The 17,845-nt window shown below is 33.3% G+C and overlaps 1 protein-coding gene and 1 long non-coding RNA gene across 4 annotated transcripts; both read left to right on the forward strand.

The window, feature by feature from the left end:
- Window positions 1-23: 23 nt before the first annotated feature.
- On the forward strand, window positions 24-17,552 carry ena (enabled). Of its 3 annotated transcripts, XM_069044032.1 has the most exons (8): window positions 24-194; window positions 4,178-4,216; window positions 15,284-15,449; window positions 15,503-15,658; window positions 15,717-16,214; window positions 16,465-16,611; window positions 16,664-16,940; window positions 16,995-17,552. In XM_069044032.1, exons 1-8 carry the CDS (start codon window positions 190-192, stop codon window positions 17,021-17,023), a joined length of 1,317 nt encoding a protein of 438 aa, XP_068900133.1. In that variant the 5' UTR covers window positions 24-189; the 3' UTR covers window positions 17,024-17,552. The 3 variants fall into 3 exon arrangements, with proteins under 3 accessions (XP_068900133.1, XP_068900143.1, XP_068900124.1); XM_069044042.1 differs by lacking the exon at window positions 4,178-4,216; XM_069044023.1 differs by lacking the exons at window positions 24-194; window positions 4,178-4,216 and adding an exon at window positions 7,960-8,213.
- On the forward strand, window positions 210-3,794 carry LOC138128051 (uncharacterized). The gene is made up of 2 exons (XR_011158508.1): window positions 210-928; window positions 975-3,794. It is a non-coding gene; the product is annotated as an uncharacterized lncRNA (long non-coding RNA).
- Window positions 17,553-17,845: the final 293 nt, after the last annotated feature.

Below are 17,845 nucleotides of genomic sequence, written 5' to 3' on the forward strand. Positions count from 1 at the left end.
TCGAATTTTGTACCATGGCGGAGATGGCTGTTTAGGATGAATTTGTAATAGCGAGTTAGGTGATATTTGTAAATGGAGTTTCCAAAGATAAAGTTAAAAACCATTCCATGAAGTGTGAGGTGTCAGTGTAGTGATGTTATCGACGTGATCGACAGGTTATTCGCCAGTTTTCATTGAAAAAACATCAAAATGAGGCAAGTATCGGCTTTTTCAATTAAATATCTATTCCGTAACCGTGCAATAGACGTAAACTAGTTATAATTGTTGAAAACAAAGACTTCTAATTCAAGAAAAACCCAACACAGTTCTTTTTCACTAAGGCAACACACGAAAATAGAGCTACTTTCAAGAAATCGAGAGCTATTGTTTGGCAAAACATTTTTTTGACAGTTGTTAAAAGGATTTGTTGATGATTGTTCTAACAGCGATTAGACGTTGTAATCGAGGGTTATAAACAAACCAATTGCGATTTTGTAGTATTTTTGAGTATTTTTATTGATTTACTAAAAGTTTGGGTGTGTTGAACTGATCCTTGATGACTAAAAATGTTGATTTCCTCCCTATGAAGGTTTCCTTAAGGACAAAATTTCCCTGATGAGGTGAAATACACACGTTTTCTGTAATTGCGGTGTTCACTGTCATGTTGAATTAAGGGTTTTCATTAGAACGACGAAAACACTTTCTCCGTCTTGGTAATCCATTTTGCAGACTGGATGGTTTTTGTTTTGTTTTCAGACCACATATGGTCGAATGTTTACGTTAGTGAGATATTTTAGACGCTGATTTAACTTTTTTATTTTTATTTGAAGAGATGACACTATGGTGGTTGCTTTTTGTTGAATATGACACACAAAATCCCAGAAATTTCATCCAACGTGAAAGTTTATCTCTCATTACAATAATAATTATTAGCTATGCTGTAATAATGGTGAGTGTTTTGTCATTAACATGTTTTACATTTTTATGAAAGTCAGTACTTTTAGCTCACTAAACATAACACGTAATTGTTTGACTTTTTTTTAATGAAAATGTTAAAAGAACAATCAAAAAGCGAATAACTGGAATGTCAAACCGAAGAATGTCTACCTGGACGAAATTCTGTTTTGCTAATGTCAACATTTCTTTTTAGATTTAGCTGCAGATTTTACAGTACCGGTACCGTTTAATTTATTATCTTTGTCTTAAAAAAAATCAACAGTATACTGTACAGTTAGTCCACCAATTTGTAGATCTTTTACATAATGAAGGCATCCAAAAAACTAATGGTATAACTTTGTGAAAGTTAACGACAAAATGGCCTTTTAAGTTTTTAAGATGAGCTTTGTTATAGGTGGCATAAAATCTGAATCCGTAACGTTTTGCTCAGGCATTTTTTACGTTTATTTTGGTGTGATTCTAAACATTTTAAGTCAAATTGACGTAGCATTTTAAGAAACCGGTTATCACAAATTCTAGAAATTTATCGGAAATACCTTGTTCAAATACTTGTTTTGTTTGTTTGATTGATAAAAGTTCTCGACTAAAACTTGCCCTAAATTGTTCGATTATAAGAAATACTTATCTGACTTTTACGTAAAAAGAGAGCATTCATGTAAGTAACGTGCGATCAATTAAAAAAAAAATCGAGTTACCTGGATTGTGCTATTCTGATGCTTTGATTGGTTCAAACCACCATTTTCGCCTACTCTATTTTTTTTTATTTGATCGCACGGTATTTCCTGTAATTTACTAGGAATACGCGAGAACATTTTTGGATAGACCAGAATTGCAATTATCTCGTTTTATTGAATATTCAGTATGTTATAGTTTTTTCTTAAAGTAAAAATTAGACCGACAATTTGGTAAATATTTCGTTTTTAAAAAAGGCGAAAGTTATTCAGAAATTTTATTTTTAATGTACAGTCGTCGACCAAAATAAAATAGGACAAAGTGTTACCTTAGACAGTTTCACAATTCAAAGATTTGTGTAGTGTAACTGAGACGTATGTGTCTCAGATTACAACTTGATTTGACTTGACAATTGATTTACAAAAAGTTAGGTTGTGTTTTTTCACTTGTCATCTCGTCACTGTCACTATGTTCAATTGAATGATTGTGAGTTTTTGAAATATTGTCAAATGATGACACTTATCAGAATTATTTTTTTATTTTTGACACTTTTGTTTCCTAAGAGATGGATTTCGCAAAAATATCGAATTACACAATCGAAATTTACTTTGTCCTATTTTATTTTGATCAACGACTGTACATAGTATGTAATGTAACTTTTAGTCAAAATTTACCGAAAAGATTATACGTTTTTGTTTAAAAATATTTTTGTAATAAAACAGTTTTTGTAGTATCCAAGGATTACTCTATTACATATGTATATCTATTTCCAAATTTAGAAAGTATATGTATAATCTGTTTCAAAATCAAAAATCCACCACCTGTTGAATTATGTTGGCAGGAAAAGAAATCCCTAGAAAAACTTTAATTTTTTTGGGTTGGCTCAACCTCCCGCCAAAATTTGACATTGAACTGTTGAGTTTATTTACGAAACACAAAATAATTATTATGTACAAAAAGGTTTTAGCTACCATATCATACTTTTTGAATGAAATAATAAAATGAGAATAAAAACACGATGAACTACGACCAAAACGACTGTTCCAACAGTTTTCTCTCATAACCCCACTTTTTTCTGACACTCGTAGACGCACTAAAAACAAAAGTCGGCGACGTTGTCGGTTGTATTTTCGAGGTAGAATGCACTGTTGGTGGATTTTTGATTTTGAAACAGATTATATAGAGTTTTAAAAAACTCATGTAAAAAAATCAATAAAAATACATATAACGAGTTTAGATTTAAATTTGTCTCATTTCTTTTTGTTTTCATTTAAAAGGATAGTACAGTGGAAGAAATGACTTTTCAAAGAAAACAAATTGCAAAGTAAATGATGTTTTTTTATTTAACCATTAATCACGTCATGAAGTACTCATGTATTTTTTTTAACAAAATTATAGCACTACGAATATTTAAACTTATCATGTGGTGTTACAAGATAATAAGAAACATAATAGTGTAGTGCTTCCTGCAAAAGTTGTTTCAGTCATATTATAATCTTGAAGTTACATGTTATAGAAAAAAAAACTTAAATGTATCTACTAATAATTTATGTGTTGAAGTTTTTAGTGCTGTATTATAGTGCTCAAAAATTTATTTCACAGAACATTTTCTTTTTATAGTCGTTAATTTCATTAAATTAAATCAACAGAACATGTTTATACAGGGTGTCCCAAAAATGGCGTACAAACTACTTACTACCTTATCCAGGATGTTTAAATGTACATGAAAAAAATATGAAAAAAATGTTTTCTACAAAAAAATTAATTATTTTTATTATTATTATTAACAATGTAAACAAAGATATATTCGTACATAATGTTACCGTAGTGGATTTAAAATAATTTTTTCGATTTCCAAAGCTTCTAAATTCTCTATTACGCAAGATTAGATATTGGTAGTAAGTGATCTTGTACTTTGTGATAATATGTACGATTAGACGTAGCTGTCATGAAAATTTCATTCATATACATATTTTAAAATAATTGACCTGTTAAGTGCCACTTTCAAAGACCTCTAAATCAGCAAATAAGTCCAATAAATTTTTTTTTACATTTTTCTGACGTTTACGGTAATCTCTTCTACACCGTAGTGCACCGTTAGTACGCCATTTTTGGGATACCCTGTATGTATTGCAAAGTTTTTCTATTAGCATTTTCTGTTAAAATAAAACTGTTGTATTTGAAAACTGAATTGTCGTCTATCCTCTTCTTTTTTTCACTTGAAAAAAATGTGAAAACATCCAAGATTAGTTAGCTTTCTGTTGAAACACCGCTTGTTGAAATCGAAATTAAATAGATTCGCTTAAGCATGTAGGCTTTACAGTAATGGGTCATGCGTTTGTTGTCAATTGAAGTCGCCCACTTTCAAGCCCGCCACGAGTCGAACACCCTGTACTGTAGTCATCTCATTGTGAATTTTCAACAACAGTTTTTTAGCGTATCACACACTCAGTTCCTGTTTCCTTGTATGAAAATATATATTACTTACGAACACAAAAACAAACGCGTAGCTGTCGTTGACGTGACTTCCGCATATTAAATGTACGCTAAAACTATGGGATGTTTTCAGTATTGCCGAAATGAGTTCCAGTCAAGAAGTTCGTAGAAGGTATTGTCCTGGCATGCTAATAGCCACCCTCACATATTTTCGTTGACCTGATCTTTCATTTTTGCATGAATTCTATTTAACGTTAATGTATGCATGATTACTACGGTAATAATGTCGCATGGAAGCCTTATACTCTATCATTAAAACATAATTTGGAGTTTCTCTCGTTATTCTTCTGTAATATGTATGTGACACTGAATTTTATTTCAACATTTTTCAACGTGCACTTTTGACTTCAACGGGTGAATGCACCGATTATCTTATTTACTTACTAACAAATGCAGAAACTCGCCACAATTTAAAAATACACTTGTAAACTAGCTTAAAAAGTTTGATGTTTCGATTATTGACTGTTTCCTGTCTCTTCACTAGCTTTTTCTCAATTTTATTGCATACATTTTACAGCAAAACTATTAGTGTATAATGCATGTCTGTTAATTGTGACTCACATACACGTAGATAACAGCAACTATTTAATTCTGCATTTTTGCGGAAAGAATTGCGGAATAGAAATGTTACGTAGGTGCATCTCATATTCTCTCGTCTTGTATAAACCAGAACAATGCTTTTGGAATTAATTGGGCTCTTGTAGAGAGAGTCAACATTGATCTATAAAATATTTCTTGTGAAAGTAACAGTGTCCGATCCGGTCCAGTCAGTAAGGACACTCTTAAGCAAAGGTTGACTCATAATTCATTGGAATTTTTATTTGGATATGTATTTTTTAAAACGCATTCCTAAACAGGTACGGACATACCAACATCTATGATGATACTACTAATTTCAAAGAATTTAAGTGACAGCTTGGTTCATTTTTCGTTAATTTTAACAGATCGACTTTGTTGAATGCTATTGGGGGTCTTGACTGGATAACGGAAACGTTATTTAATTCCATCAGGAGGAATCAGTTCAATTGAGATTTTATGGATCTCTTTTTGTAGTGTGAATTACATTTTTCTTCGCCAAGTGTCGACAATTACAGTGAATTTCCAAGTCCCATTGTATTTTTTGCTAGGCCACAATTTCGTATTCAACGTTGAGTGAGAAACTATTTTTTGTTGTATGTATTCGTTCAAATTGAATTTATAAAATAAGTCGGAATAAAGTTAAGCGCAAAAGTTTGTTAGAAGACTACGTCTGAGATGACTCAGTTAAGACCTATACTCTAGATACTTTTACTACATATAACCACGTCATAATTATATCGTGTGTTCCAATAAAAACTCACTCGCAGTAAGCCATGACTATAGAGATAGATAGACTGGTCATGTCGATTTTAGGATCATTGGAAGTAGTTCATTTGTTACTTACAAATTTTCATTATATTGTGAGTTGTGACAGATAACCTATAAATTTACTTTAGTAGTTCATTTCACATCTGGTACTAAGACATACTTCACTTTTGTCATGGCTTGCTGCGAGTGAGTTTTTTGTGGAACACACGATACTAAAATACACATGATGAGTTGGTCTTGATTTTAATTTATTAGAATTATGTATAGCAGAAAAATTAACTTGTCACAGGTGTCTCTCGGGCTTCAATTTATTTTTGAATGTGTTGTTTCAGAAAGTACATGTATCGCAAAAATTAAATAGAATTACATATGTTTAAAATTGAGCAATTTGAGCTTTTTGATTGTATTATTTTCTCAAACTGTTCTAGGCCTTTAGAATTCTAGGAGAACCGAACAAAGATAAGTAAACCAATTATAAAATTAAAGAGAAAAATCAAAATATCTTACTAAAAAATTTATTTACTAATAAATATTTTGGGATTTAATTTCAAGAGAAATTAAATTGTTAGCATTTTAGTATCACTTAAATGACAACAAGATATGAATATATTGGTACATATATACCAAAATGTACATTTCCAGCATTTTATGATCGCTACATACATATTTGAACTTTGATATTTTTTTAGTAACTCCGTTCGTAGGTACTAATTTTTAGCAGGATAATCTCAGATGAATTATCACATAAATCTCGGAAAAATTAAAAGTGCTCTTGTATGTTCTAATAATTTTTAAGATACAGCAGGTAACGTTCCTCCCGAGTAACTCATTTTAATATTGAAATATTTATTAGTTTGATGCGAAAACTTTTGGAAGTTCGGAGTTACGCTTTGTACGTCTTGAAAAATTGATCTTATCTTTTGTTGAACCGAAACACGTAAAAATGACGTCAAGTTAGCGAGACACAAAACTGTATCGATTTTAAATTGGATCGTCTTCGTGGAACAGTGCCTATTTAATATTGTATCACGACGTGGATTAATTAGATCTTTTTTAATCCTGCGTTTAAAGGGCAAGGGTGACGTTGGTTCGTAGGTATTTTTTTTAATGGTTCATATCACCGTGCGGTATTTACTTATTTTTTAAGTTCCCGTGATAACGTTATCGCGAGGAAATAAAGTGTCGTGTTATCATTAGATTTGAGAGTATCGGTTCAATATTGAAACAGAGCGGGACGCGTCACAACTTTCCTCGTAGAAACGGTATATAATGAATAATGATTCACATTAACGGACGTTTGCATTGACACTAGTTACGTATGTGTCAAAAAGATTATTCCACTTTTTCGTTTCACCGAATTTCAGCATACAGTTTTTTAAATAAAAGAAATTGCTAAATGTAGGTCCTGCAACACGATCATAGTATTTAACACGGGTCAAGTGATTTTATCGTTTAGTTTTTTATTAAAAAAATATATAGGTATACATTTTTACGTTGGGTTTAAAAAGCTAAATTTATAATCTCAACTAGTGGTTATAGAACAACATAAATTTTATACATGAAAACCTATTTTTAAAGGTCACAGTTGAATATGTATTGATATCATTCGGTATAGAATTGGTCTTTAGATTTTTATTATTTATGCCGGCTTAAGGTTTCTCGTAGAAATGTGCGATTAAAATCTTTCATTATTTAGTTGTACAAGCAAGAAAGTTTCTTGACTCTTTTGTGTCACAGAATTATTGTGTAACTCATAATCTAGCACTCTGTATAAAATAATTACTGAATGCTCTTTTAAATATCAACTAATGGTAAAGTAGCATTCCTTTATTTTATATCAAAAAAGAAACAATGGAATCTGGCGATGCGTACATTGTCCACGTTTTATCCTTGAAAATATCCTTCGGTCAAGTTAATTGTCGATGCAAGCGAATAGCGATGTTATTTTATTTCTTTTATCGGTAATACGTTTTTTTGTTTGGTTTAATACGAGTTACCTTTGAGATACGTTCTGAATAGTTGTGGGTCAGTGATTGACCATTTTGACTCGGGTTGGTATTATGTATCCCTTCAAATTTCTCTGTTAAAATATCATTTGTCATTATTAGAAGTTTGTCGTGGTGGTGGGTTAACAATTAGGAAGTCATCTAGCGAGGCAGGCGACAGATGGTCACACCGAGTAGTCGTCCTCTCGAAACCCTGGGACATCCAGCTCATAAAGCTACCTGCCAACTTGCCTTGAAATTTAATTAGGTTAGTCACTTTTGCATATTGACGACCCTAAATGACGTCCGTCGCCACCATTACACTAATACCATTTTAACGTTACATGCTTCGGCCCTTATTGCTATTGATTAAGGATGAGGAAGGGATATTTTTCATGAGTCGTTCAGTATATGGGTCGCCTCGGACGTAAACAAAACGGTACGACCCTACTGCTTCATATTAATATTGAACTTTGCTACCAAACTTCCTGATTAATAATATAACTATTTGTGTCAGCACAATTTCCAGTCAGTTGTGTGTTGGCTTTTGTTTTACGTGCTTTTTTCAAAGACAGTGTTGACATAATTTATCGGTTTTTATTGTGTTATGTGTCACGAATTGATCTGGACAATAGCCTAACTACCTGTGTCGTTCCGGAGAGTAAACGCGCTCGAGATGGATTTCGACGCGGATAATTTCTGTAAAGAAATAGAAGAGGAATTTAACGTCAACTTACGCAGGAGCGTGCGGGAAAGCTGGCAGGATTACTGGGATTGGTCAGTTTTTTGATCGGATTTTTTTTCGATAATCTGTTGCGCCAATAAAAATGTGGCCAAGAATTTTACTGGTCTATCTCTGGTGTCGTGTCAGTGTCACGGTCTTTGCCATTATTTTTTTAACATTGAAAATCAATTAATGGAAATGGGCAGTGGCCAAAACAGATTAATTGACTTTTTAAATTGATTTGTTCGAGCGGAAACGACTGCTTCACATTTCCAGTGCAAAAATAATACGTGACTTGTTTAAATGATTCGGCTGAGAAAAACCAGATCCGAAATACTTTTAATTAATACGAGATGCACGCGTTATTGAACGTACTCGTAGATGAATGAGTCAGTACGAGTTGAAAACACGCAAATTTAGAATAACAAATAAACAAATTAGTGTGTGTTAATTTTTCAGTGTTGAAAGTTGTGGTGGTTTTTGTTTTTATTACAACTCGTAATTCGTTAATGTAAAATAGGTACAAATGACAAGCCCGATAAGCTTGACATAAAATTTATTTCATGTGTGTTCAGTTAATTTAATAATTGTTGAATATACAGGTGCCTCAAAATTCGCGGAACAACTTGGCAATACGTTGTTAAGTATGTACACTTCTGTTCACCGAAAAAGCGTACACTTACATTTTGCTTGTGTAAATCAGATTTACCATTACCTGATGTCATTGTCAGTGGCAGGTAATTGAAATAATTCGATTTCAGTCAGTAAAAGTGTACTTAATGCCCCCTCTAATGTTACTGTTATCACAACATTATTCTTTATTTTCAAGGTTTATTGTTGGTTCTTTTAAGTCTGGTATAATCAAAATTCGTTTGTAAATTCTTACCTGATATAGTGGAACCAGAAATATAGTGTTTTTATGAGGGATGGAGTACATTAACTTGAGAGCGTCAGTTATGGTAGGGCAATAAACTTCTGGCACTCGTCGCGCGACTGGGCTCTACCTACCTTTGTCTCCGATGGTCCATTTTCAGACGGCTCAAAAACATCTGTCATAGAAGATTTATAACTCTCTTCAAGTTGGTAACAAAAGTGACCCCAAAATTGTAAAAGAAATTATCGACCAGAGTCCATAAAAACACTATATTTCTGGTTCCACTATAACTTAATATCAAGTACATTTACACAGCCAAAAAATCGCAAAAATCTTTCTCAAAGACTTGTATGCTTTTTCCGTGAACAGAAGTGTACATAGTCATTAAAATATCAGGTAAAAATGATTTAAAAAATCAAACTTCTGTTTTGTGGGAGATATGGACCAATTTGTTACACTAAATGTGGCAACATTTAAAAATTCGATTTATTCTAATAATCTGCAAGTACGAGTACTATTCCGGACACGGAATCTTGGCCAAATTTTTTTAGACATTTCTAAAAAAATGATGTAAACCAGTCATTAATAAATGACAATTATGTATTAAAAATCACTTTGAAGTTTTTCTTGTGACATCAAAAAAGCAGGGAAATGGCATTATCGAGTCAAAAGTTGGGTTATATTCAATAAAGGCCAGTTCACACATATCTGTCATTTAAATGTTAGTTGTGGCTAATATTCCGTGTCCGGAATAGTACATACCGGGTGATCAAGAAGGACTGTTTAAGTTGGCAGTACAATTAAGAAAATTTTTTAATTCGGTTACTTAGAACACTGCAACTGGATATGTTTTGTTGGTTTATTTGACAAATATCTGATATAGGTACAGCATTAACAACGACAAGCCACCAACAACCGGAAGTTACTCCTGTTATACGACTTAAAATTCGATCCAGTGTTACCAACTTAAACAGTCCTTCTTGATCACCCCGTATTATAGGCCATGCCAAAACCAAATAACCACCACCTGTTGAATTATGTTGGTGAAAACAAAATTACACTAATGTACTAATGGCAATTTTGATATTACGAGGGTTGTTTGATGAATAACTTGGTTTGATATTAAAGACATTGATTTGAATTTTACAAAGGACTTTATTTTTCAACGTAGTCTCCTCGAAGTTCAACGCACTTGCCCCAACGTTTCTCAAATTTTTTTATCCCTTCGCGGAAGTGATTTTCTTCGAGCCCTTCAAAATAGTCGTTTACGCACTTCATAACGTCTTCGTTTGATTGGAATTTTTGCCCAGCCAGGAATGTTTTAAGTTTTGGGAACAGATGATAATCGGAGGGAGCCAAATCCGGCGAATAAGGTGGGTGGGGAAGAACTTGAAACTTTAAATCGGACAATTTTTGACTCGCAACACGACCTGAATGCACCGGTGCATTGTCGTGGTGGAACAACACTTTCTTTTTTGCCATTCCGGGACGTTTCTCTCCAATGACCGTCTTTAACTTGACCAAAAGGGCTGCATAGTAGTCTCCAGTAATAGTTTTTCCCTTTTCGAGATAATCTATTAACAGAATTCCTTTTGCGTCCCAAAAAACTGACGCCATGACTTTTCCTGCGGACGGGACAGTTTTTGCCTTTTTCGGGGTTGGTTCACCAGGTGCAGTCCATTGTTTGGACTGCTGTTTTGTTTCTGGGGTGTAGTGGTGAATCCAAGTTTCATCCATGGTTACAAAACGACGCAAGAAATCCGTTGAATCTTTCTTAAAAATTTTCAAACACTCGGCTGATGTTGTCATTCGAATCCGTTTTTGCTCAGGTGTAAGCAAACGCGGCACCCACCTTGCACAAATTTTTTTCATGTGTAATTCATGGTGCAAAATAAAATGAACTCGCTCGGTTGAGATGCCTACAGCTTCTGCTAACTCACGCACTTTCACCCGTCTGTCAGCCAAAACCATGGGTCATATGCATAAACCATTAGCAAATGCTTTTACTTGTATTAGTGAGAGATAGAAATACATGGACTCTATTAGATAGAAAAAGACAAATATATAGTATAAGCAAATGCTTATTCTTATGCATACTACCCCATATCATGGACTTTGTCGATTATTTTTGGTACGACTGCAGTTTTTGGCCCACCAGAACGTGGTGCGTCTTCGATGCTTGTTCTGCCACGCTTGAATTCATTAACCCAAAGACGAACGGCTTCATAAGAAGGACATGAGTCGCCTAACGTTGGAAAAATTCTTTCATGGATTTCCTTTGCTGTTTTTCCTTCCAAAAAAAAGAACTGGATCACACCACGAATTGCAATTTTATCCATTTTTCACAATCACTCGACAATCTTAACTTAAAATAATTCTACAACAACAAATTACTGACGGAATTCGTTGAGATTTTACAAGTGTCATTTATAGGAAGCCTACTTGATGTTTACATATAAAGTTATGGCTGTCACTTTTTAAGACTATGCGAACCAAGTTATTCATCAAACTACCCTCGTACATACTAGGATGCTAGACCAATCAAATCTAAGTATGTACGTACACAACGTTGCCGGTTGAGTTTCTAGGTGGTTATTTGGTTTTGGCTTTGATTTTATACTACATAAGATATAAGGTTTTGGCACGACCTTTTATGTATTTCATTTTTGTTGTATCCCATGGAAATAAGAAACAACAATCAAAGCCACATGTTGATTAAGGTAAAACCGACATAAAGTCACTTCTTGGAAATAATTAAGTAAATAATTGCAAACCTGATCAAGTTATGACAATCATTCGGAATTATTATACCTACCACTCGTTAGTCAAAAGCAAGTTTATGTAGTCAGAATCTTTTTTGATATTTAAAATAAATGAGATCAAAGCTGCACCTTTTGAGCCCCTATATCTTCAAATCTGAAAGACAGAATTTATTTATTATTTTTCTCATAATGTTCGAACATTAGTTGACATTGCCCCATTGAGTCGTTCCGCGAATTTTGGGACACCCGGTGTATGTACGAATATGTAAAAGTAGCAGTTGTTTATTTTTAAATACACACAATTTAACTTTAGGTGGACTGATAATTATTTTGCGTTTGTTATTGTTCCCGTTGCACATGAATTAATTGAAGTACGAAAACAAACAATTACATTTTAATTATGTATAAAATTCCTGTTGGGATAACGAATACACAAGAATTTACTATATTTCCAACAAAAATCGATTTGGTCTCTGAAAAATTGGCGCATTGTTGGCAGAGAGGAAACTTTTAATGTTTGAAGAAGAAAATCAGTAACCTGTCAGTGATAAACCTTCTGAGTGACTACATTCTTAAGCAACTATTGTTGACTTGCATATTTCATCATTTCATCCAAATAGGTGTCACAATAACACTACCGGTCTTTATAATCCTGCATTCCGCTTACATGATTAATCCTTCTTTATTCGGTCGTCCTTTACCTTAAAGCAGTTTTGACTGTGCATATTTGAAAAGATTAATTATAAATAATGATTTTTAAAAATTTGAAGTAGGACATTTAACGATTCATACGTTATAAAATAGTATATTAAAAGACAGGTTTCATAAGACCAGTCTTGAAGCACGAATTCAAGATTAAAAAACGAGTGACGTAGCCACGAGTTATTTTAAAGAATGAGTGCTTCAAGGTCTTATGAAACGAGTTTTTTTATACTATTTTTTGTAATTTGCCCTTTTTAAGCCGTTTTTAAACAAAAATGTTTGCTTTCCTCGATTTAGGGATTTTTGTTTCAGTTGGTAATGTCTTAATTTTAAAAGTGAAAATTTGATCAAGTCGCCTTTTGTTTTATCCAAATTCTGTCACAAAACACGAACATGGAAGATAATCTTGCCTGATAAATCCTGATAAATAATTCTTTGCACATTTTGTAATTTAAACTGACACGCATGACGGATCAAGCTTGCCAACCTAAAAATTTTCGTAAAATGTTCCGTGAAATAATCGCTATAAGGACATCCCAGATGATGACGTCGCTTTCGTTAATATGTCTATTAGAGAATCAAAATGGAGGCAAATTACAAAAACATGATTCTTACACAAGTAGGATCAACTAAAAAATTGTAGTAGTGTAAAGTATGTGTTGTGTTTACAAACACATGTTTATCAATTTAAAATTTTTAGTCAAAGTTTGTTAGATTTCTATTGATTTGTTTAAAAGTGTGAACAGTCATAAAATGTTTACATTAAAAAGTAAACTTGCTTCAAAAACTTTTTTATTATTGAAAAATGTGTTTAAAAAATATTCAATTATTTTTTGCAATTAAAATGATGTTGCGTCTGAGTTGGTTTTTCATACAAATAATTCATTTAATGTTTTTTTTAAATTTCACCTCGTAGTAAGCGTTGAAGAGTCGATTGTGAATGCACCATTCGTGTAAAAACGTAAGATTTAAACAGCTGATCTGTGATCCGTAACCCGTATAGTGCGTTCACAATCGACTGGTCAACGCTTACTATGAGGTGAAATTTAAAAAATCACTCGATATTCGATTCGTATAATTGTGTAGTTTTATTTAATAATTAAAAAACAACATTAATGAGAACAACTTTTTTGGCTAAATCGTTTTTTTTTTGTTTTCAAGTTCCCTAATTTCTCTTTGCAGTACATACCAACCCAAGATTATAATCAAAAATTAATTAAAAATATGCTGCTAAAAGTTGCCATAATCAGATTTAAGATAAATTTTACCCTCCTATCACCCCTTGTTATGTTTATGTAGCATTAGGAGGGTCAGAAACTCGTAATAACACTTACACCAATCCCAGACGCTCAATGTTATTAAGCAACATTTGTCATTGCACGTCGTTTGATATTTAAAATTGAAGGCCTAGATTGCATTTATTTATCAAATTTTAACATGTTGACAAGTTTGGGTTTGTAGTTTTTTTTTAATTACATAATTACTTACTTGACTTCCTCACTTGGTGTTTCAGTTAATTTTTTAACAATGTTGTGATTAAAAGTGTGATATCTAATTTTCGACACTTGCAGGAGTAAAAGTATTAATTTAATTCTTTTTTTTTACGGACGTATCAGTTTTATTGGCGGAATTTAAATGAAGAGATTAACTGAAAAATAATCAAGTGTTACCATATTAATTTTTTTTCTACTTTTGTAACTGTTTTCGGCATTGAATATTTGGCCCACATGGTAGAGGCTTTATTTATTTTTTATTTTTCAAAAAAACATACTCGAAGCATGTTTTCTTGTTACACTTTTTACAATAATAATTCATGGAACTCTTTCTTATACCTTTCATGATTTTGATTGTCTTAGTTTTGCACTTGCTTTGTCGGTAGCCTCTTTGAATTTTTTTCAATTTCATTTTAATTATTTTGTCCTCCCAATAACAGAAAAATAAATATTTCAGGAGCAAAATGTTTCACCTTTTGCCTTATTTGTAAATATGGCTACTGATAACTTATACAATTAAACAATAACTTAAACAATTGTTGCTATAGAGAAAATATTGCTATTATAAGTTCGCTTTCTTTTTCATTTTGACAACAACGCCTGACAGTTTGTTTCAACGCAAAGTATTTTCATTTATCTGCAGTTCTTAAAAGGTGGTAGTACACTCTTCAACATGTTTTATCTTCAACAATTTTAACCTTAGAACCTAGACATTTTTGTAAGAGTGTCTAGGGGTTGGAATCTACCACCGGTTAAAGTTCGTATGATATTATATGAATCACCCTGTATATTGCCAAGTTACCGAGTATGTATTGTAACCATCAGAAACTATGACTTTAATTTTGTTGTTTTAAAATGATTGTCGCGTTCACAGTGTATTTTAAAAGTTCGACTATATTACAATAAAGAAACTTTATGATTCACATGGAATCTACTGTCAGTAACTATCTTCATAGTAACTGTACTAATGGGGACGTCTCATAAAGAGTAAATTAGATGGATAGTGTGTAACGTGAGGACTCCGGTTCTCTCATTGTAATATCCATTCAATAATATTCACGTGTTTCATGTATGTATGTACTTCAACTTAACTCCAAGAAGTAATCTTTCGCAAGTCACGTGTCGAGACTATTTTAGCATTTGCATTTTATTTTAATTCAATTTGTTACAGCATGATTCGAATTCTTTTATTTCTCCTAAATGTTATTCGGATGTACATATGTGCTTGGTTGTTATTTTTGTGTTAAAACTTCGTAGCGTATCCTACATAACGTTTTCATATTCAATTGCAGTGAACAATCGATAGCTAGCGCGAGAGCTAGTGTTATGATCTACGATGATGTCAATAAGAAATGGATACCTTCGGGAACATCATCGGGACTATCGAAAGTTCACATTTATCAGCATACTGTACAGCAAACTTTTCGAGTTGTCGGAAGAAAACTGCAGGATCATGAAGTAATCATAAATCACATTATCAAGTTAATTTTTGCAACAATGTGACATTTTAGGTCGTCATCAATTGTGCCATTTTAAAAGGACTGAAATACAATCAAGCAACGGCTACGTTTCATCAGTGGCGAGACAATAAACAAGTTTACGGGTTAAATTTTAGCTCAAAAGAAGATGCCGATCTCTTCGCCAGGGCAATGTTCCACTCGTTAGAAGTCAGTTAATTTAAGTCATTGTCGACCGGAGTCGATTTAATTTGTTGTTACTTTTTAGGTACTTAGTAATATAGTTCGACAACCAGCCCCCCAGTATGCACCGCCGATAGCTCCTCAACCGCCACAACAACAACAACAACAACTTCCACAACAACAGTACGACGAAGATATGGGATATCGTACCATGACCAGAGAAGACGTTGCCATGATCCAAGAAAGGCGGATATCGAATTCGTTAATGTCGCCACAGCAAACGTCACCCATGACCCCGCAAAACAACGTGCCTGCAGCGCCGGCAATGCCTATGAACGCCGCCCCCGCTCCCAGTCCAATATCGCCTCCATCAGCACCAAGTGGTCACCAAAGAACCGTAAGTGCTCCACCCGCACCTCCACCGCCACCAGCCGGACCACCAATGCCACCGGCAGGAGGGCAGGCACCTCCTCCACCGCCCCCTCCGCCGATGAACATGTCCAGGTCTCAGAGCAGCGACGGCGGCGAGGTTAATTCGTTAGCGGCACAATTGCAAAATGCAAGATTAAAACGAAATAGCAAGGTGAGACGCAGTAAAAATAAACCTAAAGTATAATAATAGATGTTACAGGTATATTTTAGCGTTATCTTTGCCAGGTTCATCTTACATTTCAAAATTATTTTTAGTTGTTTTTATATAATTTTATTGCTCAAATTTTAATTTCTAAAAGTGTTTCCTGTAGCGTCGTGTTTTTTTTTTGCATGTTGTGTTCGATTTATTATAATCACTTGTAAAGTTGGGGAACTGAATAAGTATCGATTGTGTTTTGTAGAATACTCCACCACCAACAGAAAATAGTGGATCGTCCACTAGTAGCGGCGGTAGCAGTAATTATGGAACACTCGGTAGAGGAGGAGGAGGAAGTATGGCGTCGATGATGGATGAGATGGCAAAGACTTTGGCCCGAAGAAGAGCAGCTGTAGGATTATTTTGACGTGAAATTGTTATAGATTAAGAAAAATGAATTGTAGGTGGAAAAGAAAAATCCGGATAAAGATGAAGAAGAAAAGAAAGCAATGTGGGAGAAAACAAACACGTTACCAAGTAACACTTCCAAATTTTCAGAATCACCTAAAAGTATTCGCAAGAGGTTTGGCTCGGCCTCCGAGGAAACAATTTTGAAAGTAAACGGCCTATCAGAAGTTTCGGGGCTGTCACTTGGACCAACTGAATTAGAGAGCCTCAAAAACGAAATAGTAAAAGAAGTAAAAAAAGAAATATCCAAAATGAAACAAGATATTATAGATGGTAAACGACAATTTTTTTTGACTTCGATTTGTACTAATTGGATTTATTTTTCAGCAATCAAATCAGAACTGAACCGAAGGTAATTTATTATTGCCTTATATTATAATTTGTGCGAAGTTATAACCGTGACATTTTTTTAATATGTATAATTTTTACACTTGGATCAAATCATGCGACAATTTATAACATTGATAAGTAATATTATTCGGTCTTAACGTAAACATTGTACGTTTATGGGAAGAGTATGTTAATTAATGTTTCCTATTTGCTGTTCTGTACGTTAGCATTTAATCAACAGCGAACAGAGTAACGAGAAAGTAAACAGTCGACGGGTTGTATAGACACATGGGTTGAATAATTTTCAACTTTTCTTTCATATTGCTTTATTTGTGATCATACATTCATAATGCATGTGTCGAGTACAGAATAGCTGAGAATTTTAAAGTAATGCTATATAGGTGTCGTGGATATAGAGCACTTTTATTATAAGTTTTAACATAGTATTTATTTTATTGTAAGTTTAATTAGGTATTTAAAAATTTTGAATGATTCCTATGTAACACTGTTTACAAATTTTTCAGTCAGCGTACGTAATAAAGCTCTACTCATTGATAGATCATCTTTTTATTCGTGCATGCTAATAAGGTAAAACCCCATAAACATTCATCATTAGACTTAACAAGAAAAAACAGTATTTTCGATTATTCCATGTGCAATTGTCAGTAAACTGTAACACGGGAAAACGATTTAGTGTTGCTGACTGTTGTGGTGGTTGACGGACGAGAGATTTGCTGTAGGAAAACATTTTTAAACAGTGTTACAGCTCTTGTAAATATTTATATAGCATGGGACTTCCAATGATCTATTTATTAACTGCTCTTTTAGTTATTGCCCAATAGAAAATG

This window comes from Tenebrio molitor, chromosome 1 (genome assembly GCF_963966145.1).
Source record: "Tenebrio molitor chromosome 1, icTenMoli1.1, whole genome shotgun sequence".
NCBI lineage: Eukaryota > Metazoa > Arthropoda > Insecta > Coleoptera > Tenebrionidae > Tenebrio > Tenebrio molitor.